The sequence below is a fragment of the Armigeres subalbatus genome, chromosome 3 (genome assembly GCF_024139115.2).
Source record: "Armigeres subalbatus isolate Guangzhou_Male chromosome 3, GZ_Asu_2, whole genome shotgun sequence".
NCBI lineage: Eukaryota > Metazoa > Arthropoda > Insecta > Diptera > Culicidae > Armigeres > Armigeres subalbatus.
The window spans coordinates 376,975,864-377,001,268 of record NC_085141.1 but is presented as its reverse complement, the minus strand read 5'-3'; the positions used below and the strand labels follow the sequence as shown (position 1 = coordinate 377,001,268).

The 25,405-nt window shown below is 43.8% G+C and overlaps 3 protein-coding genes across 3 annotated transcripts; 1 reads left to right on the top strand and 2 right to left on the bottom strand.

The window, feature by feature from the left end:
- Positions 1–7,669: 7,669 nt before the first annotated feature.
- Positions 7,670–14,429, top strand: LOC134222911 (circumsporozoite protein-like; the record flags this gene model as incomplete). Its single annotated transcript, XM_062702055.1, has 3 exons — positions 7,670–8,184; positions 8,434–8,500; positions 14,253–14,429. Coding segments are annotated over 3 exons (759 nt in total), but the record flags the coding sequence as incomplete, so codon positions are not given.
- Positions 14,430–20,035: 5,606 nt separating this feature from the next.
- On the bottom strand, positions 20,036–22,702 carry LOC134222909 (uncharacterized). The gene has a single exon (XM_062702054.1). It carries the CDS (start codon positions 22,700–22,702, stop codon positions 20,036–20,038), a length of 2,667 nt encoding a protein of 888 aa, XP_062558038.1.
- LOC134222908 (uncharacterized) lies at positions 22,699–25,197 on the bottom strand. Its single transcript, XM_062702053.1, has one exon. It carries the CDS (start codon positions 25,195–25,197, stop codon positions 22,699–22,701), a length of 2,499 nt encoding a protein of 832 aa, XP_062558037.1.
- Positions 25,198–25,405: the final 208 nt, after the last annotated feature.

Below are 25,405 nucleotides of genomic sequence, written 5' to 3'. Positions count from 1 at the left end.
TAATTCTGACGTGCCAATTTTCACATGTACTGTAGAGGCCATTTCGGCCTTGGTCTGAATGAATAATAATTGGGTGGTAATTATGATGGAAAAAGCATAACAAATAGGGTAGTGCGGCGCAATAAAAAACAATATTTATTTCTACGTTTGTTGTCATTTTTACTTCGCGGAACAGTAGTGAAAAATTAAATAGCACTAATTACTTAAAATGTTTGCAAACATCTCAAACTAATTTACCCTGAAAGCTCCAAGCAAATACATTTTCAAAGTCCATATATATTCGGATACGCTTACATTCAGCTTCAAATTGTCGCCTTGTTGTTTCGCTCTCACAAGAAAACCATGAAGTACGTTTCACTAGCGTTTGCCTTTTCGGTTGCGGTCATTGTCGTGGCCATCGCACCATCGTTGCACGCCGTGGAAGTCGATCCGCTTCCGAAGGAATACGATCTGGACCTCGACGAACCAGTGCGTGCGAAACGTACCACCTACTTCTTCACATGGAGCTGGCAAGCCGGTGGCGGATGTCCGCTCCCGTTTCTAACCTTTGATTACGACGAGAACGAGTGCTGGGTGAAGGATCCCGATCCGGGACAACTCGGCGAATTGAAAAGTTTGATTGAAGCAGACAAGCTACAAACGCGGCCATGATGGGGAATTCGGATTTTCCAGATTGAATAAAACATCATTGTGATGTACCCTAACCATACTGGAGTGTAGTTTCAAAAATCATCTTTTCGTCGGTTACATTTACCGTACCGGATAAACTGAATCTTATCTCGCCGTTTGTAGTTCTCGCAGTCCAGGAAGCATCGGTTGGGCTGTGTGAGGCCATCGCTGCCGCACACGGGATCCCAGTTCAGTGGACAGTCGCACGCCACCTTGATTGTTTCCTCCGGGATGCCCATTTCCCTGGCCGATGGGAATGATGCGCGTTTGAGTTTCGCGGAATACGTTTCCTCACAGGTGACTCGTGAAGTTTGATTCATGAGCAAAAGGCAAACTATTAGTGCGATTCCGATAAACTGTTTGTGGAATGTGTAGCTTAACTGGAACATGATTGCGAATTGACGTTATCGACTGATCCGCCAATAAGCGTATGGCGGTCAATGCTATCAATGAAACGAATTGCAATTACTCGCGTTACTTTTGTTTGTCAACCTTGCTTGTATTTCTTTGGTTTGGTCAGTTATGAAAAGCAGAGCTGCATTGAGTTGAATTCCTTTTAAAACATAAACTAATTTGGGAATCTTGTAACTTGAAACTCATTTCTTCCGCAATACTGTTTGTTATAATCTTCGATGGTTTTATAAAATATTATACATGACGAGTATAACATTATACAAATTGTGAAAAATTTAAATTATGGTTTTTATGTGTATTTTGCATGGATAATTTAAAATACGCCTTTTCAAACAAATTATCATAAAAATGTGTCCGTGTCTTGTTGTGTAAAGTTTGTGAACAACCCATATTTTAAGCGCATTCTGCGCCTCCTCACGTTAACAAACCAGCACAAATCCAAAGCGGCAGCTGTGTTTCATATTCATGCTGTGTTTTTGACTCGCGCCAAAGTTTTGGCTTGTTTCCAAAAAAATGCACCACAAAAAATCTTTAATTTCACGAGGGGTCCCGTATGCGCCCTTACACGTGCATTTTTTTTTGCATCCCGGAAATCAAAAGAACAAAAGTCCAACGGCGGCTGCCGTAGGACCGGGTACCCATCGTTCAAAACTACTAGGGATTAAAAAATTGATTAGGGTCCAGTTCGATGTGTTAATCGCTTTCGATCAGTTTCTTTTCCTTCTTCTTCTTTTGGATTCTGGCTGACTGACTGCTGGTCTAAAGCGCCTGGACCAGAGCGGACCGGAACCGATTGAAAAATTCGACACATGTACGAAGAAAACAACAACGCCAAACGGTCAGTTGCAGAAAAGCAGATGAAAGGGAAAATAGTGCGTGCGCAATGTGTGATGCAAGATAGGAAGGGGGAAAGGTTCGATCCTTTCCAGTGATTGAACATATTTGCATCTTTGCTTTTGACAGAGATTTTTTGAGCGGTTAAAATGACGGTTTGTATCATCATTTCAAAAGGGAGACTGCTGTATTTAACATCTAACGCTCCCATGTTCATCATTTGCTCAAGATCCGAGTCTAATACAAAATATGTCCATTTCTTGAACGTACTTTGTGTCTTTTATCAATATTTTAGACTGCATATTTGACATATTACCACCGTCTTTGATGAAACAATCGTACAGACTAAACTTAATTGTCTATCCTACCTATCCTATAAAAAAAAATTGTTTGGAGGTGGACACCTAGTAGAGAATAATGCCTGAGCATTCGAGGGGTAATGTACAGCGGAGTTGAATTATGTCATCGTTGTGAGTATGGAGGAAGGTTATTTGGGTCATTCCAAGGCAGGCTCCTTAACTCAAACCGCAAGAACTTTTTCTGTACTCGCTCGATGATGAGTATATGTGCTACATAGTATGGAGACCAAACTGGTGAAGCATACTCCAAGATGCTTTGCACCAACGAACAATACAATGTCTTCATGACATAAATATCGGGGGACTCAAAAGCGTGCCGTCGAATGAACCCATGCACAAAAAATGCTCTGCCAGCCGTGGTCTCCACATGTTCGGTAAACCGTAGTTTGGCATCGATGGTCACTCCAAGATCACATAGCTACGTTATACTTTCAAGCGGTTCGGTTTCAACGAAGTAAAATTTTAGGTCGTCGGCGAATGACAGTTTAGACGAGCGTGCGTGTTTTGTCGTTGGTCTGATGAGTGAACCTTAATTTACCATTTTCAAACTTCTATATTTTTGCTAACAGCTGCTGATTCTGATTATGTCTTCATAGTTCGTGTTTTACAGGGTCATACAATCCTTCCAGTATCGAACCAGAAAACAATAACAATCACCTTTTACATGGGAAATTGTTCCAAATTTCTGCAGGAAAATGTTCGAAATATCCGTGGGAGACTACGGAGCTTTCAGAATAAATTCTCTGAAATGTTCAAGGAAAATTTTTCTGGCATTTAAATGGAAAATTTATTAGATTTTCCGCGGAAGGTTGTTGAAATTGTAGATTTCAATAATAAAATCTTTCGATTTCAAATTTCCTCGAAAGTGTTAAGGAATTTCTTTGTACAGTAGACGTTCGATAACTGCAAGTCATTCAACTGCAATACTTTTTAACTGCAATCCGATAGTTGCAACAGTTTTGCAGTTATCGGGCCGCTGAACTTCAAAACGATGTCAAAGTCGATGATAGCTGCATTGCGCCGCATAATCAGGTGCATTTCTGTTGCATCTGACGTCGACTGACAATCGTTTGATGTCTAGAGTGCGTTGCAGTTATCGAACAGCATTCGCTTACTGAAACGTAAACATGTTGCAGATATCTAACGACTAGTGTACTGTTCATAATAAATACCATTGGCTGAAAGCAAAATACCGCCGAACTGTTAGTTTGGCCGAAAAAGTAGTTTTCCCTAACAGGTCGTTTGGCCGGAATGGTCATTGGGCCGAATCGGTCATCAGCCCGAAATGCCGTTTCGCTAAAATATTCGTTTAACAGAATGGGCCATTTGGAAAATGTTATTTGGCCCAACGGGTCATATGGCAAATGTCAATTACTGAACGGATAATATGGTCAAAAATGTCCACCCGTTCGGCCAAATAACATTTACGGCGAAATGGCTTTATTGTCAAAAGATTATTGAGCGAAATTTCGTAACCTCTCTACTTTGTAAATCGATTTCCGCCAACTTTTTTGGCCAAATTACCAATTCAGCCGAATGTTCTTTTCGGCTGTAAGCCGCTTTCGGCCAAACTACATTTTCGACCTGATAAAAGTTTCAGATAAACGTTCAAGTTTATCGGCTAAATGAAATTTGGATAAATTTTGGCTTAAAGGCCAGTATCGACTAAAAAAGTAAAAAGGTTTTCGGAATTTTGTTCAATTGTCATTTGACAAAAGGGCCATTTCGTCAAACGAGTGGCCATTTTTGAACATATTATTCATTCAGTAATAGACATTTGGCCGTATGTCAAATAACATTTTCAGCCAAAAGGTATTTTCGCCTGCAGTCTGTTCTGCCGTCTGGTGCTTTTGGCCAATGCAAAGAATTTCCAGTAGAAATCAAAAAAAAAAATCCGTAAAAATTTCGAGTTGAAAACCAAATATTTTTATTTTTAAATCTAAATTTTGAACAATGTTCTACTTCTACTTCGAAGAATTTTCCGCGGCAATTCCGGAACATTTCTCGTGAAATTTCCAGTGAGTGTCCCGCAGATATTCCAAAGAATGTTCTGTTTTAACGTTGGTTCTGCCAAACTAGTCGACTTAGTTAATCTATATTGAGAAAGTCAACGTCAAAACATCCCTTCTTTCAGTCACAAGCTCCTACAATTATGAAAGTTTTACTGTGTACATTTTGAAGAATACTCAACAGAAATTCAACAGGAACTTTCCGCGGATATTCCGAATATTTTCCTGTAGAAATTTGTAACAACTTCCCGTGTACATGCTGATAAGATTCTCATGTGAAATCCGAAGAATTTCCCTTGAGAAATCCAAAGAGCTCCACTTGGTAATTCTAAAGAATTGTCGAAACTTGAAAGTAGCTCCCGTGGAAAAACTGAGAATAATTTCCAAATGAAAACGACACTATCGGCCAAATATCCATTTCGGCGCTTTCTGTCAAACGACCATTTCGGACAAAAGGCATATTCGGTCAATTGAGCTAATAGGCCAACCGTTATTTTCAAGAAAATAAACTGTTCGAACAAATGACATTTTCGGCCAAATAGCTTAAGCCTACTTAGTCTTCTACCAAATGGTCTATTTGGTCAAACGATATATTTGGCCAAACAACTTTCAGCCTTCAATCAGGAAATTCTATGGAAATTCCACCGAATCTTCGGAATTCCCACTGAAAATTCTGCAGACTTATTCAAATTTGAATCGGCGTGAAAAATCTATAATCTGTGGCGTGACAAATTTCCAACGGCGGCGCACACCTCTACTTCCAGTATCAAATTAGAAAATATTGAAGAATCTTCTTTGTTCACATCTGTTCAAAAATGGACACATTTTAACATACGATGGCTAACAGCTGCTGATTTTGGCTCTGACTTCATGAGTCGAGTTTTCCAGGCTCAAAACATCCTTCCTGCATCCAATCAGAAAATATTAAACAATCTTCTTTGTACAAAATCAGAAAATATTAAACTTTATTGCACACTATAATTAATCTTTCAGTTGGTAACCAACTCACTTGTAAGTTCGATTTTCTTGAACCAACTACGTCCGATGACGATTTCTGCTACCGAATAACCCAAGCCAGATTTGGATTTGCTAAACCTTACTAGTTCTAATGGCGGTTCCAAACTTGCGATCTTCTACGTTGAACATCATGAGCTCCTGGCAGAAGTCACCGCACTTACCTACGAATAGCTTCGGAATACTAAGGTGCGATTGCATCAACATATCACAACTTTTCAAATCGCATTTTAATAATTGGAGTTAGATGAGTGAGGTGGATTGAGGCTTCGTAATCGCGTTGTTTATAAAATGCATGCGGTTCTAGTTTAATTTTTATTGCATTTTTGATATTTCACAAGTATTTCAGTGCTTCATGAACAAGTCTGGCGAAATCAGATTTGCAGATTTTGGAACACTGGGTTATTTAGTTCTGCTTCGGGCGGTTCGCAAGTATATTAATGAATATATTATATTATATATTATACTAGCAGACCCGACGAACTTCGTTTGCTTTAATTGATTTATTCTCTGAAAAGTTCTCGAGTAATGCCGAAATTTCTATTTCATCCGGGAATTCCTCCGGAAGTTCCTCCGGAAGTTCCTCCGGGAATTCCTCCGGAAGTTCCTCCGGGAATTCCTCCGGACCTTCCTCCGGGAATTCCTCCGGACGTTCCTCCGGGAATTCCTCCGGACGTTCCTCCGGGAATTCCTCCGGACGTTCCTCCGGGAATTCCTCCGGACGTTCCTCCGGGAATTCCTCCGGAAGTTCCTCCGGGAATTCCTCCGGACGTTCCTCCGGGAATTCCTCCGGACGTTCCTCCGGGAATTCCTCCGGACGTTCCTCCGGGAATTCCTCCGGGCGTTCCTCCGGGAATTCCTCCGGACGTTCCTCCGGGAATTCCTCCGGACGTTCCTCCGGGAATTCCTCCGGAAGTTCCTCCGGGAATTCCTCCGGAAGTTCCTCCGGGAATTCCTCCGGAAGTTCCTCCGGGAATTCCTCCGGAAGTTCCTCCGGGAATTCCTCCGGAAGTTCCTCCGGGAATTCCTCCGGAAGTTCCTCCGGGAATTCCTCCGGACGTTCCTCCGGGAATTCCTCCGGACGTTCCTCCGGGAATTCCTCCGGAAGTTCCTCCGGGAATTCCTCCGGAAGTTCCTCCGGGAATTCCTCCGGACGTTCCTCCGGGAATTCCTCCGGAAGTTCCTCCGGGAATTCCTCCGGAAGTTCCTCCGGGAATTCCTCCGGAAGTTCCTCCGGGAATTCCTCCGGAAGTTCCTCCGGAAGTTCCTCCGGAAGTTCCCCCGGAATTCCTCCGGAAGTTCTTCCGAATTCCTCCGAAGTTCCTCCAGAATTCATCCGGAAGTTCCTCCGGGAATTCCTCCGGAAGTTCCTCCGGGAATTCCTCCGGAAGTTCCTCCGAATTCCTCCGGAAGTTCCTCCGGGAATTCCTCCGGAAGTTCCTCCGGAATTCCTCCGGAAGTTCCTCCGGGAATTCCTCCGGAAGTTCCTCCGGAATTCCTCCGGAAGTTCCTCCGGGAATTCCTCCGGAAGTTCCTCCAGAATTCCTCCGGAAGTTCCTCCGGAATTCCTCCGGAAGTTCCTCCGAATTCCTCCGGAAGTTCCTCCGGGAATTCCTCCGAAGTTCCTCCGGGAATTCCTCCGGAAGTTCCTCCGGAATTCCTCCGAAGTTCCTCCGGGAATTCCTCCGGAAGTTCCTCCGGGAATTCCTCCGGAAGTTCCTCCGGGAATTCCTCCGGAAGTTCCTCCGGGAATTCCTCCGGAAGTTCCTCCGGGAATTCCTCCGGAAGTTCCTCCGCGAATTCCTCCGGAATTTCCTCCGGGAATTCCTCCGGAAGTTCCTCCGAATTCCTCCGGAAGTTCCTCCGGGAATTCCTCCGGAAGTTCCTCCGAATTCCTCCGGAAGTTCCTCCGGGAATTCCTCCGGAAGTTCCTCCGGGAATTCCTCCGGAAGTTCCTCCGGGAATTCCTCCGGAAGTTCCGCCGGAATACCTCCGAAGTTCCTCCGAATTCCTCCGGAAGTTCCTCCGGGAATTCCTCCGTAAGGACCCCGGGGCATTCCACCGGAAGTCCCTCCCGGAATTCCTCCGGAAGTTCCTCCGGGAATTCCTCCGGAAGTTCCTCCGGGAATTCCTCCGGAAGTTCCTCCGGGAATTCCTCCGGAAGTTCCTCCGGGAATTCCTCCGGAAGTTCCTCCGGGAATTCCTCCGGAAGTTCCTCCAGAATTTTTTCGGGGAATTCTTCCGGAAGCTCCTCCAGGAATTCCTCCGAAGTTCCTCCGGAATTCCTCCGGAAGTTCCTCCAGGAATTCCTCCGGAAGTTCCTTCGGAAATTTCTCCGGAAGTTCCTTCGGAAGTTTCTCCGGGAATTCCTCCGGAAGTTCCTCCGGGAATTCTTCCGGAAGTTCTTCCGGGAATTCCTCCGGAAGTTCCTCCGGGAATTCCTCCGGAAGTTCCTCCGGAAATTCCTCCGGAAGTTCCTCCGGGAATTCCTCCGGAAGTTCCTCCGGGAATTCCTCCGGAAGTTCCTCCGGAAGTTCCTCCGGAAGCGCCTCCGGCAATTCCTCCGGAATTGCCTCCGGCAGTTCCTCTGGAAGTTCCTCCGGGAATTCCTCCGGAAGTTCCTCCCGGGCTTCCTCCGGAAGTTCCTCCGGGAATTCCTCCGGAAGTTCCTCCGGGATTTCCTCCGGAAGTTCCTCCGGGAATTCCTCCGGAAGTTCCTCCGGGAATTCCTCCGGAAGTTCCTCCGGGAATTCCTCCGGAAGTTCCTCCGGGAATTCCTCCGGAAGTTCCTCCGGGAATTCCTCCGGAAGTTCCTCCGGTAATTCCTCCGGAAGTTCCTCCGGTAATTCCTCCGGAAGTTCGTCCAGGAATTCCTCCGGAAGTTCGTCCAGGAATTCCTACGGAAGTTCGTCCAGGAATTCCCACGGAAGCTCCTCCAGGAATTCCCTCGTAAGTTCCTCAAGGAATTCTTCCGAAAGTTCCTGCAGGAATTCCTCCTAAAGTCCCTCCAGGAATTCCTCCGGAAGTTCCTCCAGAAATTCCTCCGGAAGTTCCTCCAGGGATTCCTCCGGAAGTTCTTACGGAAGTTCCTCCAGGAATTCCTCCGGAATTTCCACCAGGAATTCCTCCGGAAGTTCCTCCAGTAGTTCTTCCAGAAATTGCTCCAGGAATTCTTCCGGAAGTTCCTCCAGAAATTCCTCCGGGAATTCCTCCGGAAGTTCCTCTAGAAATTCCTCCGGAAGTTCCTCCAGAAATTCCTCCGGAAGTTCCTCCAAGAATTCCTCCGGAAGTTCCTCCAGGAATTCCTCTGGAAGTTCCTCCAAGAATTCCTCCGGAAGTTCCTCCAGGAATTCCTCCGGAAGTTCCTCCAGGAATTCCTCCGGAAGTTCCTCCAGGAATTCCTCCGGAAGTTCCTCCAGGAATTTTCTGGAAATTCCTCCAAGAACTCCTCCTGAAGTTCCTCCAGGAATTCCTCCGGAAGTTCCTCCAAGAATTCCTCCGGAAGTTCCTCCAGGAATTCCTCAGGGAGTTCCTACAGGAATTCCTTCGGAAGGTACTCTAAGAACTCCTCCGGAAGTTCCTCCAGGAATTTCTCCGTTAGGTCCTCTAGGAATTCCTCCGGAAGATCCTCCGAGGAATTCCTCCGCAAGTTCTTGCAGGAATACCTCCGGAAGTTCCTCCAGGAGTTCCTCCGGAAGATACTCCAAGAATTTTCCGGAAGTTGCTCCAAGAATTCTTCCGGAAGTTCCTCCAGGAATTCCTCCGCAGGTCCTCGCAGGATTTTTTTTATGGAAGTTCCTCCAGCAATTCCTCCGCAAGTTTCACCACGTATTCCTTCAAAAGTTCCTCCAGGATTTCCTCTGGAGGTTCTTCCAGGATTCCCTCTGGAAATTCCTTCAAGAATCCCTAGGTGAATTCTCTTAGAAATTTCCACGTAGGGCTTCCATTTTTCCCGGGAATCAACTTCCCGGGAAACGGGAAATGAAATAATAATTTCCCGGGATTTCCCGGGATCCCGGGAAATAAAAAAAACTCTCGAAACTAAATCAAAAACGTAGTTTCCTGTCCTTTATAAAATCGTAGTTTAAATTTTGTCGTAAAAAATGGTTTTGAAAATATACATTCGACATCAGGGAGGCTTGCTATTTTGTCCTCAAATGATAAAAGAGTTGTTGAAAGCCTGAGAAAGATTTTGTTCAGTTCAAAAAGCGTTTACTCCTTCTACAAAACGTTCGCCATGTCATAAGTATCAGCATCTGCTCTGGATCAAGAGTAAGATCTGCAGTGTCCTGATGTGCTCCACTATGTGCTACTTCTCCATATTTTTTAAAAAACTTTTTCAGGTTGTATCCGCTTTTTTTCAGTTTTTGGACAACGACGGCTTCGAGAGATTCTCTTCTATTATCGCCAAAATATTCCTAACATGAACTATTCTTATACTCGACGACTTTTTTTAGTGCATAGAATCTTCTGGTCAACTTTGAAGGATAAACCATTTTTATTCATGTACGTCCACTTGAACACGTTTTGTATTTAAAGCAGATGAAATATTTGAAATGAGAATTCTTCCATTCGAAATAAAAAAGAGCTGTCAGGCGAGTGCTTGATTGTCGTACTTTAATGATCCTGACTATAACATTTTTATCGGTCAAACTTTGCTTGATATGTCGAACTGCACCTAAAACGCATCAAATTGCAAAAGTTTTGCGAGTATTTGTTGTAAGACAGTTGTAATGATCGCATACTAAAGACATAAAATCTGTTTTTCCATCAAGATCTGTTAGCTCACCAATATTATAAAATATTCAAATGAAATATTTCAGACATATCTCAAAATACAAACGATTTTGCGGAATATGAGTCTGTTTGAGAATTGAATCAAAAAGGATTGAAGGTCTTAAAAAACCTTTTACAATAATAGGACAAACTTGCCAAAGCGGTCACTGCTATTGCCTCAGTATTTGCGAACATTGATAGATCTGCTGTTTCACCACAGACACTAAATTTTCAATTCGACTTCCCAACGCTTACCGACGTTTGAACCTACTGAATAAACGAACGATAGATACAAACTGGTTCTTTGTCTCGCCTCTCTTCAACACGTGTTGGAATGCACCGTATGATTCTGTAACATTTTCAGTTGTAACTTAAACTTCTTAAACTTCAAAAGTGAAATAAATAGTGAGATGATGCTAGTAAAAAAATGTTATTGATACCCCAAAATCCGTTATCATTAAATTAAAAAAAATAAGACAATTATTACAAAATATTTTAGTATGTTGTTCATTTCCCGGGAAATTCGGGAAACTGATACATAAATCCCGGGAATCGGGAATCCCGGGAAATATGATTTCCCGGGAAATCGTTTCCGGGAATGGAAGCCCTATTTCCACGTCTCCTTTTCCAGAACTTCCTCCAAAAAATCATTCGGAAATTCCCATGCAAACTGCTCCTGACACTTTCTCTGGATTTACTCCAGAAATTCCTCCCAGATCTCTTCATTAATTACTTCAAGGATTTTCCAGAAATATCTCCAGAAACACACGTGGATGGCCACCTCCTACTCACGCCCCGGGAATTCTTTCGAAAATTCTTCCAAGAACTCTCCCGGAAAATTATTCAGGGATTATTTTTTCTTTCGGAATTCTCCCGGAAGCCCCTCGAGGAGTTTGTCTGCGAATTCATCTGGCCATTTCTCCAGATATTCTTACGAAAAATTTCGAAAAAAATCTTTCAAAATATGTATAATTTCCTCTGGAAATTATTTAAGGAATTCTCCCGGAAGATCCTGCCGGATTTTTTAAAAATTCTGCGGCTACTTCACCTGATTTTTTTTTTCAGAAGGATGTCACACAAATAGCTATACAGGATTTTCCGAGAAATTTTTCGAAGGATTTGCAGAAATATCTTAAAACAATAAACACCGAAATTCTTGTAGAAGCTCTCTCACTTTTTCTTCCATAAATTCTTCCATGAGTTCTCCCAATTCTGTCAAGAATTCCTCCGAAAACTACTTCAAGAGTTCCTCCAGAAATCCCTTTACAAGTTCCTCCGGAAATTTCTTCAAGAGTTCCACGGGATTTCGTTTCGGAATTCCCACAGAAATTTCTCTAGCTTTTATATGGAAACTACCTCCAGTAATTGCTCCGGGAAGTTTCTTTTTCAGGAAGATTTTCCAAAGGAATTTTTGCGGGAGTATCCGAGGGAGTATGCGAGGGAGTTCCCAAAGGATTTCCTGGAGAGTTCCCTAAGGTAATTCCAGAAGATATTCGCGATGGAGTTCCTGATTTGAGTCCCAGAAGAATTTTTGAATAATTAATTGATGGAGTTTCCTATGGATGTTTTAGAGAAAATCTCGGAGGAATTCCTAGAAGAGTATCTGAAACATATCAAGAAGAAATTATAAAATAAGAAATTTTTTTTCAAATGATGTTCATAAGGAATTTTCAGAGGAAAATATTTTTTAATTTACAAAGAATTTCAAATAAAGTTAGTTAAGCTGGTTCAAGTTTAAATTGGTTTCGAAATTTCGCGGAATTCCGTTAAATTTCGTTAGAAGCTAGTTTTTTCTAGCGAAATTTTTGCAATTTTACGAAACGAAACGAAATCAAGAAATCAGATTTCGCCATGCTCAAATTCCGCGAAATTGCGCGGAATTTCGTTTCGAACCACCTGAAACGAAATTTTTCGAAATACCGCATATGCTTCATACCAATACAATATGTGACATTTTTAACCAAAATGAGATTTTTATATATTCTGAATCCTCGTCCAAAAATACGTATTCTGGCAAAAGAAACGATTTTTTTTTAGGATTGTAGGAATTTTTGTTTTTCGTTTATTTGAGAAACTACATTTGTGCACGTCCTTTTTAGAGCAATTATGGAGTACTGCTTGCAGTTTCCGCACTAGAAGTGCCCCAGGATGTTGAGTTTTGACAAAAAACTATTGATTTGTATCGAAGAAATCGAAAGATTCGGTGCCAATTTGTTCAAAAACATTTTTTTTATTTTGTCGAAATTATGTAAAATGGATTTATGGAGTTTCTTAAATGAATTCAATATTTGAATCATAGAATAAAGAGCCTTCTATCGAAATTTTGGCTTCCGGGTAGTTTAGTGGTTTTATGAATGTTCTGTTACTCCAAAATAAACAAAAAGACAAAACAAGACAAAATATTTTTTGTCCGATTTTTTTTCTCTAGCAACGAACCTGGCATCAAATTAAAAATAACGATAGGAAAGCCGGATCTTGTTGGGCTTACTAGCTGCTGGGCGTCGGCTTGAGCGTGGCAGCAATCCAGGGAAAAAGATAGCCCAAACCACGAGAATGCGTGACATAATTAAAAACGTTCTATTCGAGGATTGTAATAGTACAAGCCTTTAAATGCACATCAGCATCTTGTTACATTGTCATATGATGTAATACTTCCCAAGTGATGCATATTTTTGTGTATATATTATTATAAATTCCTTAAATGTGGTAGCCAAGTTACGATTAATCAACATTTGCCCTTAGGGTAGGAAAACAATCCCCATCTCGTAAACTCTTCAACTGGATTACCCTCCAATGATCTCGCATCACAGCAGAATGGACGAAAAAACAAGAGAAGATCACATTCAGCATCGCAAAAGATACCCTTAATAACAAACAAATTAACTTGTACTCCATAAAGTTTAAAACTTTTCCCTCACCTTATTCGAAGACGACGGAGCTGAACCGAACTGCTCAACTTCATCGTCCACGTGCCAAAAACACAAGATTCGAAATGTCGGTAGCCAGATAAAAAAAAGAGAATCCGAGGGACGAAACGATGATGCAGCTTCGGTGTTTGACTGCTTTCCGCTTTTTTATTATTTGGCCGGGCACGAGAGTTCAGCAACCAAAAACCGATGGAACCCGGGAGGCACCGCAGAGGCGATTACCATGTCTTGTTGTAGAAACGGTATCTCGGAGAGCCACTAGGTATAGGTAAGACACTTTGAAGTTTTGGTTTTCCCCCTGTGGACAAAAAAGTCAGACAAAATACTGCTTTAGGATGCTACCTAGGGGGAAATGGTCTGAACTGCACCAGAAGTTTTTAAAAATAGTCTGATTTGCTTTATTACGCTATTTCATGGAGAAGGAAGGTTTAACATTATTTATTCTTTATATTCAACTAGTTTTACTCACACATACTTAAGCCTCACGATTTCATACAGAATAAGTATGATAAGCAATTTAAGGAAATTGTGAATGTTGCTTAAGTATGCTTAACCACATTTAAAAAAAAAAATCCAGTTAAGGTTTTGATTAAAAAATAGTTTGCAATACAACACCAAAAAAGCTTCTTATACCTCCATCCTTTTGCTTGAATACCAAACGCAAAATTGCTCATTCACACGTCGAGTGCAAGTATTAATGACTGAAAAACCTTCCTGCGTTGTCGTCATCTTCTTTGGTTGTCCGCCTGGGTGATAAAAAAGACACAAACAGGGGGATTTCTTTATTTTTTGGAAATTTATATGATAGGGAGCACACTTTTCTTATTATTTATTTAAAACGGTTCGCTACGGGGAAGTGCTATGTCCAAAAGGGAAAGGTGGAAGATGCATCGGCGCAAGCCACCGAAAACATTGCGTGACCATGAAAGCAGATTTTCTTCACTCGCAGCTTCCTTTTTTAATGTCTAAAGGGGGAAATATGTTCTCTAAAATAAAATAAAAACAGTTTGTAGCTCGTGCTCAAGTTTTTTTGTTACTGATTTGTATTCTTTTTTCAAGGGGGTAAATCGAAAATTACCACTTTTCATCCCGGTGACAATCGTATCAAATTGAGTCATTTTTTTCGGGAAATTTTCAAAAATTTCCAACCCCTTATTAACGGTTTCCAAATTTAGGAGACGAGTGATTGCACACGTGATTATTGAGATTAACAGTTATCCGTTCGATTTTCCCCTTTTGTCGATTGGCAGGAACAAAAATGTTACACATTTGTGCGTCGCCGATTTCGCTCAATCATCCATTCGATTCGTAACGAAACGTACGACGGCAAAGCAAACCATGACCGGCCGGATGGCGTAACGCAATTTCGGATTACGCCAACGACGGCACCGCCACCACCGCCGCCGGTTGCTACGATGATCTTCTGATTTTCCAAAAAAGGGGGAAACTTTGCAGAAGAGAAAGAGAGAGGGTGGTGACCACCCCATTCGCCGGAGGCAGCGTAGTCGCATCGTACACGGCACTGTATAGAGAAATCAACCCTCTCCGCGCGCCGGCATGGTTGTTCGGACCACATGTGTCCGGACAATCCCTTCGTTTACGTTACTCGATGGTGTATTATTTTCGTTTTTTCGACGTTAACTGCCGATGCCTTGTTACGGAAAATGAAAATTTATTCCGAAAACGGGATAAAATAACAGCCGAGTGGGTTGATGGGCTGGGGTAAACGAAGCGGGACATCGGATCCACCCTCAACCTTAGCAGTTGTTGTTGCCGAGCCAAGGGGTTCAGGTTCGATATTTCATGGCGTTGCGCCAGGACTTCCTCATGACGACGACGTCTATGGTGGCGAAGGCGTCCGCCGACTATCGGATACGGTTGCAAGTGGGACGATGATGGCCGTTCACCCTTTTGTAATTTTTCTTGCAGCGACGAGAAGGGTTTCGATATCCAATTGCACTGAAATCGGATCCCGAAGGGATAAAAGCCGGCGTCGGAGTATTACCGGAATTATTGATGGCACGGTTCCGCATTCAATATGGCGGATCATGATGCGTGTATTTTGTGCTACGGATTCATTTCAGCAATATGCCAAATTTTACCATCATTCTAAATTTTCTCTGCAAACTCTTCGAAATTTCCACGGGTTATTTCATTTACGAAGTTTTTTGGAATTCTCGCAGTGGAATATTCTTCGGAATTTCTTCTGTGGAATATCCACGAGAAATTTTTGATTTACACCCCAAATTTCTTAAAATTCCTACGGATTTTCACGGGAATTTCAACAGATTTTTTTTAATTCGACAGATTTTTTAAATTTTCACAGGAAATTCCAAATTTAGCATTGAAAAAGTTCGCTATTGAATAATGTAGACTTCTAAAATTTTAAACCGGCGTAAGAAATGTTGGCGGCGGTGTTAAATGTTGACAAAAAAAAACTGTCGGCAGAGACAGCGCACACCTTTAAGTACAAGTCCATTATTGGTCGCTTGCTGTAATTTATGAGTCATTTCTATTTGAAGCTATCTTTAGTCAATATTACATACGGTTGTTTATTGGTACGGTATGCTCTACCCTTACATGAAGTCACTTTAAGCCACTTCAGAGACAATCCCAGCCAGTCATGGGTTATTTCCAGTAATTCACTTCTGGTTATTTCCATTCACTTGTGTGGTACTTCTGTACCATGGTTAGATTCATTTAAATCATTTAAAAGTAATATTCGGCCAATTATAGACTGTTCCAATCTTTTGTTGGTCACTTATGAATTTCTTTCAACTCTTTTCGGGTCAGTTGTGATAACTTTCAAATACTTCAGGGTCTTCAGGTAAGAACAATTTTTTCCAGACAAATCCCAATGGCGGAATGACTCACAGGATGGGAATGTCTGGGAAAAAGATGCATTGAGAAGATAAATGGAAAAAAATAGAAATAACCTTTAGGCATTGGCGTAAATAACTCCGATGCCTATGGGGAGGCTATAGCCTATAGCTATTTTCTCTCTTCTGAGCTTCTTTTAAAAAATTCTCGAACATTTTACCACCTTATTAAGTTATCTGAGTGGAAATGTATTAAGCCCGGTCCAACCACCTAAGGCAATTGTGGATCAGTCATTGAAATTGAAATACATGCGAAAGTGCAATGGTTGTTACGTCTACTATGGAATCATGTGCAGTACTGTACTTTGTCCCACACACCCAAATTACAATATGTGATGGATCGCCGTCAGGGAATAATTCTGCATATTCAATGAATATTATATCTATCTATCTCAAATGAAAAAAAAAATACGGCAACATTTCTCCTGGGATTCCGATGGGAATCTTCCAAGCATTCCGAAGGGAACCTCCAGGGATTTTGATTTCCAACAGGGCATCCGATGGGAATCTTCCAGGGACTCCAAATCCTCTAGGGACTCCGACGGAAATGTTCCAGAAATTCCAATGAGAATCTTCTAGATATCCTCCATATTTCAGGAATACTGACCGGAATGTTCCAAGGATTCGGACGGGAATTTTCCAGAGAATCCGACGGAAATATTTCAGGGATTCCAATAAGAATCTTCTAGAGATTTTGAATGGAATCATCCCGAAATTCCAACGGTAATATTCCAAACATTTCAACGTGAATGTTCCAGAGATTTCGTAGGCAATGTTCGAGGGATGCAAAAAGCAAATCGTCGAAGGATTCCGAAGCAATCTGTTGAGGAACCCCGAAGCAAATCGTCGTTTGACTTCGAATTATTCCTCCAGGGATTCTGTAAAGAATCCTCCAGTGATTCCGCAAATAATCCTCGAGCAAATCGTTGAGTGATTCCTCAAGAAATCATCGAAGGATTTCGATATAAATCATCGAATGATTTCAAAGCATTTCGTCGAGGGATTCCGAAGTAAATCGTCGAGGGAGTCCGATCTAAATCTTCGAGGAATTCCAAAGCAAACCATCGATATTCAAAAGCGAGTCATCGAATGATGCCGAAGCAATTCGTCGACGGATTTCGAAACAAATCATTGAGGGATTCCGAGCCAAAACGTCGGATTATGAAGGATGTCTCCCACAGATTCCCAAGGGTATCCCTCAACGATACCGCCGGAGCAGTACACACGTGATATAGAGTTCCAGCAACCAAAACGGTCCAAATTGTGCTTCTGAGACGAGAGGAATTCAGTCTGAATTCTTCTGGATTCCGATGATTCTGGAGAGCATTCATTAGAGATTCCAATGAGAATTCTGTGTGGGAAAGGGCCAGCCGAAAGCGTTAGATAATTCATGGGGACAAAAAAATACTTACATTCGTCCATAACTCTCAAAAAAAAATCTTGTGTCTTCAAAAAGTCTCACGGTTCAAAATTGTTAAGAAGCGAAATTATAATTTGATTTATTAGCCAAATTGTTATTTGTTTTCTTGACGCACACATTAATGACTCCATAGTTTAAAATTTCTCTCGAAACTATGATGGATTCTTTTCTTTATTTTCCATGACTGTTATCAAAAGAGGCCCTCCTAAGCCGTGCGGTAAGAAGCGCGGCTACAAAGACCATACTGAGGGTAGCAGGGTTCAATGCCATGTTTTGGATAACGGTTTGAATCTCTAGCAGTGATGGCGATTAAGTATTGATGCGTGGTATACGTCGGATCCTAGGCAGATCATACCGAGGGGTAGCGGTTTGACTGGCACTTGAAAAAGTTTTTCGAGGTGCTCGCTGATCAGTTGGGTTGGTCAGTAGCTGACCATTCGAGTCTGTTCGCGCGATTCACTCTTCTATTCAACCCTTTCGGACACCGTAGAAATCAATTAGACTCGCGACGGACTTGATTGATACACTTTATTACGCGAACAGAAAACTACAACTTTATTGTGGAATCGAATCACGGATAGCATCCGTACGGCGCGACTATTTATTTCCAACTAACTTTGTGCCCTATACTCAGCTGTGTATCTGACCAGCTGATTGCTGATAGAGTAGCGATAGGAACTAGGTATATAAAACCATAACAATCAAGCGACCGATCATTTCTACGAAAACATGAAATGGGCCAAGATTAACAGTGTGAGGAAGAAAGACAAATACACTTGCGACTGTGTGGAACATGTGTTTGGTCACTCATTTCGCTGTATGCTTTAGACTGGCGCAACCATAACCGGCCGCCTTGAAATCCCTAGTTTCAAAACCTCCTGCTCTAACCAGTGTGTGTTTTCAACAAATACGGTAAACAGATGTTCAATATACTTCTTACAAACTATCTATATACTAACACTGATGCTGTAATTGTTTATCCAGGTGCCGGAGCTTCGACACAACGATGACGGCGATGATGATTCCGTTTCAACAGATGTGGTATATGTAGTATTCACTGTTTGATGCTGATCGCTCGATGATTCAGACGTGCAGTTCATTGTTGTTCGTTTTCCTCGACAAAGTGAAGATTAGATGTAGTATCGTGTAGAAATTTTGGTAAAACTGGAACAACTTACCTGGCAGACAAATAACAATGCCTGAATTTGTTCCGTTGGATAAAAGCTGTCTGCCAGGCCTCGTGATTTGATGATAAGGTTGAGTAATGCCTAGTGGACTGTAGAATTCATTGATGTTGACTTGACGTTGCTCTTCCAGATTTCCATGCAAATTAACAATGATGTTTCCGATTGATGACTTGTTGATGCTGCTCTGATGACTTGACGTTGACCTTGGTAGTTGCTTTGTGGTTGACTCACAACAGCTTCTTCTTGACAGTGGATCCGATGAACCAAGAAAACGATTTCAAAATTGACTCGATGGATGACGGTGACGGAGATTGAACCTTCTACTATTTCTTCGGGGATGACTGGGACGGTGATGTTGTCGATGATTAGTTTGCCTCGATGATTGGGAAAAACGAATGAAGTATCGCGTAGAAAAATATTGAAAACTGGAACAACTTACCTGGCAGACAATTTGTGGTGCCTGATTTGTTTCTTTTTGTGATTAGTTGTCTGCCAGGCCTCCAAAGGTGTGGTGGTAAGTTTAATTCTGGACGTGTGTAATGTAGAGCTGAATAATACTGATATGGTCGATGCTTTTCAGGACTTGATTACTTGATCAGGGCGCCTTCTACCTGACTTCTTAACTCTGGTTCCGTTGACAGAGACGTTTACGAGTCGAACGGCGACTTCAACGAATAAACGGGGACTTGACTCTCGACGATTTTCCATTCAAACTGGACGATGACTGATGAGCTGATCTCTTCGAATGGCACTTATGGGTCGTGCCATGACTTGAAACACAGCGATTGTGTAGATCGACTTGGGTTATGCTTGGTGGACTGAGGCGGTCCATGCCGTTGTGCTGATGGTCTCTTAATAAAATGAGAGGGTGCTTTTTAGTCTATAATACTGAAAATGAAAATGACTTGCCTGGACGGAGGCCCTAGGGCCTCCGTTGGACGCCCGAGCGGCGCCGATGATCCTCCCCTCTTGTTGAATGTCGATGATTTGGAATGTATTGATGTGTTGGTTTGACGAAGAAAATAACAGTACGAGTTCAGGGAGGCGGGATTGCGCACTTCTACCTCTGTTGATTGAATCGAATTGTACCTCAAAATACCAAATGTGTTTTAGGGTTTTAATCGCAGGACCAGACCAAACACAACCAAATAGCTTGACTGACAGACGAAACTGGATTCACATGCAACTTCCACCAACGACAACGACATATCACCTCAGTTCAATGACATTATTGGACGTAACACAACTCAATTCGTTTGAGTGTCACATAATTGGCCAAGCCAAATTCAGGAGGCTTGTCTGAGGAAAATGAGATGGTCACTTTTTGAATATTAAACGAATACATAACTTACTGGGCGTGCGGGGCTTTTCAGCCCCGCCGTTGAAGAGTCCTAGTTCTCCCCGTCGGATGACGAATTGTCGTGTCTGATTGGCAGCACACAGATCTTGGATATCGCTCGCTGGTATCTGCCATCTTTTGTCCGAACGGTTACAACTCTTATGTTCCCGTCGGAGCCTGGGTGAATCTCTACCACCCGTGTCAATTGCTACATCAACGGTGGCAAATTTTCCTCCTTGAGAACAACCATAGTACCAACTGTGATATTGTCCCTATGCCGCGTCCATTTTGTCCGATTGTGGAGATTGGACAGATATTGTTTGGACCATTTTCTCCACAATAGTTGGGTAAAATCTCGCACTTTTTCCCAAGCCGAAAGCCTGTTGTCCGGAATGCCACCAAGATCGGGCTCCGGAATGGCCGCTAGTGGCCGCTGAATCAGGAAATGTCCTGGTGTGAGAGCCTCAAAATCGTCTGGATCGTTGCTGATCGGAGTCAACGGCCTGGAGTTCAGGATTGCTTCTGTTTGAGTCAGGACCGTTTGCATCTTTTCGTATTCCAAGGCACGTGTGCCAATAGTCCGCTTGAAAAGATTCTTAAATGACTTCACCGCTGATTCCCACAGCCCTCCGAAATTTGGTGACCGGGCTGGAATGAACCGAAACTCGATTCGTTCTTCTGCTGCTTGGCGTAGTACCGCATCCGAAAATTGTTGGCTAGCAAACAGCTGGGCAAGCTCATCCAGCTTCCGCCTGGCGCCAACGAAGTTTGTAGCATTGTCGCACATTATAAGCGACGGCTTGCCGCGACGTGCCGAAAATCGTTGCAATGTCCCAAGAAAGGCTTGTGTCGTCAAATCAGCCGCTAGCTCCAAGTGTACTGCTTTTGTAACTAGGCACACATACACTGCCACGAAGCACTTGATTGGTCGTGCTCGACGTTGTGGGTAGAACACGTAGAATGGACCACAGTAGTCGACTCCGACCTTCTGAAAGGGGGAACATGGCCGCACTCGCTCTGGAGGTAAATCAGCCATCAGTTGGTCCTGAATTTTAGGTTTCGCACGAAAACACTGGACACATTCGTGGACCACTTTCCTTGCGAGGCTTCTGGCGCTCGTGGGCCAGAATTGCTCTCGAACAGCCGATACCATCTGTTGCTGACCAGAATGCAAGTACTTCCGATGGTAATAAACAACGATGAGTTTTGTGAGGGGATGACGGTGATCGAGGATGTACGGATGTTTTTGACTATCAGGTACGGCTGCATTATTCAACCGGCCGCCAACGCACAATATACCGCCGACAAGTTGTGGGTTTAGTCCAGCTATTCTCGAAGAGTCTTGCACCTGATCATACTTAGCGATGTCCGCCAATTCCTGAGAGAAACTTTCTCGCTGGGATTGCTTTATCAGTCTTTTGAGCGCTTCGTTGTACTCCTGGAAAGTGATGTAGCCGACTTTCTTGTCCAACCGATTTTCTGGTGAAGAATTCCATTTGAATCGAAGGATGTAGACTGTCAGCCGTACCAGATCTGCTAGCGACGATCGAAGACCAAATATCTCGCTGGGTAAAACTGCTGGAAGTACAGCGACGACAGCCTTTTCTTCCAAATCTACCTTGTTGATGCCACTTTCGTTGATCTGCTTGGAATCGGGCCAGTATTTCTGATCCAACATCAGCCAATTCGGTCCGTGGAACCAGCGCGATTCGTACTGCAGTTGTGTCGGCGACATGCCCCGAGAAATAATGTCTGCAGGATTGTCTTCTCCAGCAACGTGATTCCAGTCACTACCCTTCGTAATATGCTGGATTTCGGAGACGCGATTCGCCACAAACTGCTTCCATCTTGACGGTGACGATGACAACCAGCATACGACAATTGTTGAATCAGCCCAGAAGTAACACTTGGCGACAATGTTGATATTTTGGCGACCTTTTCGTACAGGTGTGCCAGGAGCAGTGCCGACGACAGTTCTAGACGGGAATGGACAGCAACTTTTGTTTTTCTTTAAATTCTCGAGCGGAGCTACTCGAGATTTGGAGGTCAGCAGATGCACGTGTACGCTTCCGTCTGCTGTTACAGTGCGGATGTATATGCAGGCACCGTAAGCTTTGATTGAAGCGTCGCAGAAGCCGTGGATCTCAACAAATTTGTTGCTGCAACTAGTTCCTATCCATCGAGGAACAGTGATCTCTGCAAGACCTACCAAATTCCGCCGGTACTCACGCCACTGCTCTTGTAATCGTGCGTTCAAAGGATCGTCCCACTCGCAATCGTGTTTCCAGAGCTCCTGCAGGAAAATCTTTGCTTGAACGATGACCGGGCCTACTAGACCCAGCGGGTCGAATAGTCGGGATGCATCCGACAGGGCGCTCCTTTTGGTAATTTCTGCAGACTCATCCCATTCTGGCGAACTAAACCGGAAGCAGTCGGTGCTGGGCTCCCAAGTCAAACCTAGCGTTTTCACAGCAGCGGTCGATGAATCCAATTCCAAAATCGATCGCTCGTCTCTCAATTCCTCCGGCACCGCTGACAGCAATTCTTTGCTGTTAGAATTCCATTTTCGAAGAGAGAATCCCGCAGATTGCAGCAGTCCTATCATCTGACCGATGAGCTCTTTCCCACCTTCTATGTCGTCTACACCAGACAGCATGTCATCTACGTAGAAATCCTTCCTGAGGATCTTGGCAGCACTGGGGTATGCCTCTTGGCCTTCATCCGACAAGCGCTGCAGACACTTTGTGGCTAGATATGGAGCTGATGCCGTACCGTACGTAACCGTGACGAGAGCGAATGTCCGAAGCGGTTCCGCTGCGCTATCTCTCCAAACTATCCTCTGCAACTGCTGATCGGCTGGATTTAACAATATCATACGATACATTTTGCTACGTCTCCTACTAGAGCGAACCGGTGAGTTCGGAAGCGGAGTGCAATGTCCACTATCGTGTCCTGAACAACGGGTCCCACCATCAGAGCATTGTTCAGAGAAATTCCGCTGGATGTCGGGCATGACGCATCGAAAACGACTCGCAACTTTGTCGTTGTGCTGTCCGGCTTAATGACAGCATGATGAGGCAAGTAATACGATGATGCACTCGTTTCTTCCTCGGAAAGCTCTCGCATGTGGCCCATTGCTAAATATTCGCTCATGAACTCAGCGTAGTGCACTTTCAACTCCGGATTCATTGCGAACCGCCGCTCCATCCCCATAAAGCGCTTGATTGCTGTGGATCTTGACCCGCCTAATTGCTGGATCACTCCTTCTTTCTTCGGCAGCGTAACTACGTACCTGCCTTCTTCGTTCCTGAACGTTGTTCTGTCGAATATTTCTTCACAAGCAGACTCTTCGACCGAAAATGTAGTGGCTGAATGACAAGTTTCCACTTCCCAAAACCTTGAAAGCTGTTCTTGTATCTCCGCCGTTGAACACACGTGAACTACCGAGTACGATGCACTAACAGGAACTTCAGGAACACGACCGGAAATAATCCATCCAAATACGGTGTCTTGCACCGTCGGACCATCATCCGTAGCTTTCCGTCTTTCCTCCTTCAGCAGTTCCATGTAATATTCAGCTCCGATGATAAGATCGATCGGTCCTGTCTCGAAGAACCTGGGATCCGCAAGAAGCGCCGAATCTGGGAGATTCCACGTTGTAACAGAGAAGCTTGCCGTAGGCAGTGACACGGTGAGCTTCGGTAGCACATGGAACTGCATTTCTTCGGCAAACGATGAAATATTTACCGATCTTGGACTAACTACGGCGGTAACCAGCCTGGTGGAAGCAATTTGAGTCGATCCAATGCCTTGAATCGCCAAATAGAATGGCATTTCGTCTAGCTTGAGTTTGCTAGCGAAACTTGATGTCATTAGACAGTGCTGCGAACACGAATCCAGCAGCGCTCGTGCCAGCACGGATCTGCCATAGCGGTCTCTAATACTGACCAAGGCGGTGGATAAAACTATGTTTTGTGTCGGTGTTATGGGGAGGGCTACATGTGTTTGGCTTGTGGTGGCGTGTTCTGTGGCTGGCTGTGTGTGTGAGTCTTGTGTATTGGCAGTGTTAGCAGTCCGAGTATGTTGGTTCGGTGGTGTAAATCGCTGTTGAGGCTGTCTGTGTTGTTGATTGACTGTCGGAGGTCTTGACTGCGTGGGTGGATCGGAGGATCTAAACTGTTCAGTGTGCAGCAGTGTGTGATGCTTCTGACGACACTGACGACACGTTCCCTTCTCGCACGTTCTGGCAAAATGGCCCGGATATAAACAATTCCGACAGAGTTTGTTTCTGTTGGCAGCCTCAATTCTGTCCGACACACTCATACGCTGGAATCTGACACACTGGAACACGGAATGGCGCGGTTCGTTGCAAAACCAGCATTTCACCGTCGATTTAACCATTGTATTGCAAATTGCAGGACGTGACGACCGTTGCTTGTTGGAACTGACGGTATCGACTGGCACCACAGATTGCAATACGGAACAGTGGCTCTTCAGGAAGTCCATCAAGTCTTTGTACTTCGCCACTTCCTTGCTGTTGTGGTGGGTTTCCCACTGCCGTAAAGTCGCCAAGTCCAATCTGGTACACACCATGTAAGCCAGAATGGTGCTCCAATCCGACAGCTTCTCTCCGATCTTCTCAAGCATCTGCAGGTTCTTCTCGAAGTCACCTATTAGTTGGTTGAGTCCTCCATAGCTTTCCTTCTTGAGACTCTCCACGGCGAAGAGCGCATCGAGATGCGCCTTGACAATCAGCTTCTTGTTCTCGTAGCGACTCTCGAGCGATTTCCATGCTACCTCATAATTGGCCGCAGACAATTCAATGGAACTCACTTCCTGAAAGGCGTCGCCAACTAAAGAAGACCGGAGATAGGTGAACCGATCGACATCCGAAAGGAGGGGATTATCGTGGATCAGGCTACGGAAACTGTCACGGTATGGCACCCAGTCGTGAATCTTCCCACTAAACGATGGCAGCTTGATCTCCGGGAGTTTCACTTTTGCAAACTGGGAGGCTGGCTGCGGGCTTGTAGCTCGCACCGATACATTGGAGCCCCCCGTTTTGAAGGCCACTAGGTCTGCCTTTAGGGAATAAAAGCTGTCTTCGAATTCCTGCCTCACTTTATCGTTCGCTACCGTCAACGCTTCTTCTTCTTGGGGATTGCCCTTCTCAACTGCGTCTTCTAAGAGCAGCTCAATCTCCATACGAATATCGACGAACTGGCCATATACCCTCTCTAATGCCTCCAGACGTACACATACCTGTCGCGCATCTCTGCTTGCTTGATAACTAGCGACGAACTGCTGAATCCCTTCAAGCGACTTCCGGAGCTGATGTTCCTTTTTACTCAATGTTCGGAGATCTGGCATTTTACACTTCACTGGCACTTGAAACAATGCTTGGGAAACACTGCTCTCATATAAAATGCACTCCACTGCACTGGCGAAGCCAAGTTCACAACACAGCACTTCTTTGTCTCACTTTGCACAACGATCGACTCGACGAACCACCCAACGCGACCACGGATTGACAGAACATGCCACCCTAGTTGACAGCAGCAGAGGGAATCAACCTTGG

What these genes read in the sequence shown, in the direction of transcription:
- LOC134222908 (XM_062702053.1), bottom strand. Translation starts at nt 25,197, where the DNA reads ATGCCAGATCTCCGAACATTGAGTAAAAAGGAACATCAGCTCCGGAAG.
- LOC134222909 (XM_062702054.1), bottom strand. Translation starts at nt 22,702, where the DNA reads ATGATATTGTTAAATCCAGCCGATCAGCAGTTGCAGAGGATAGTTTGG.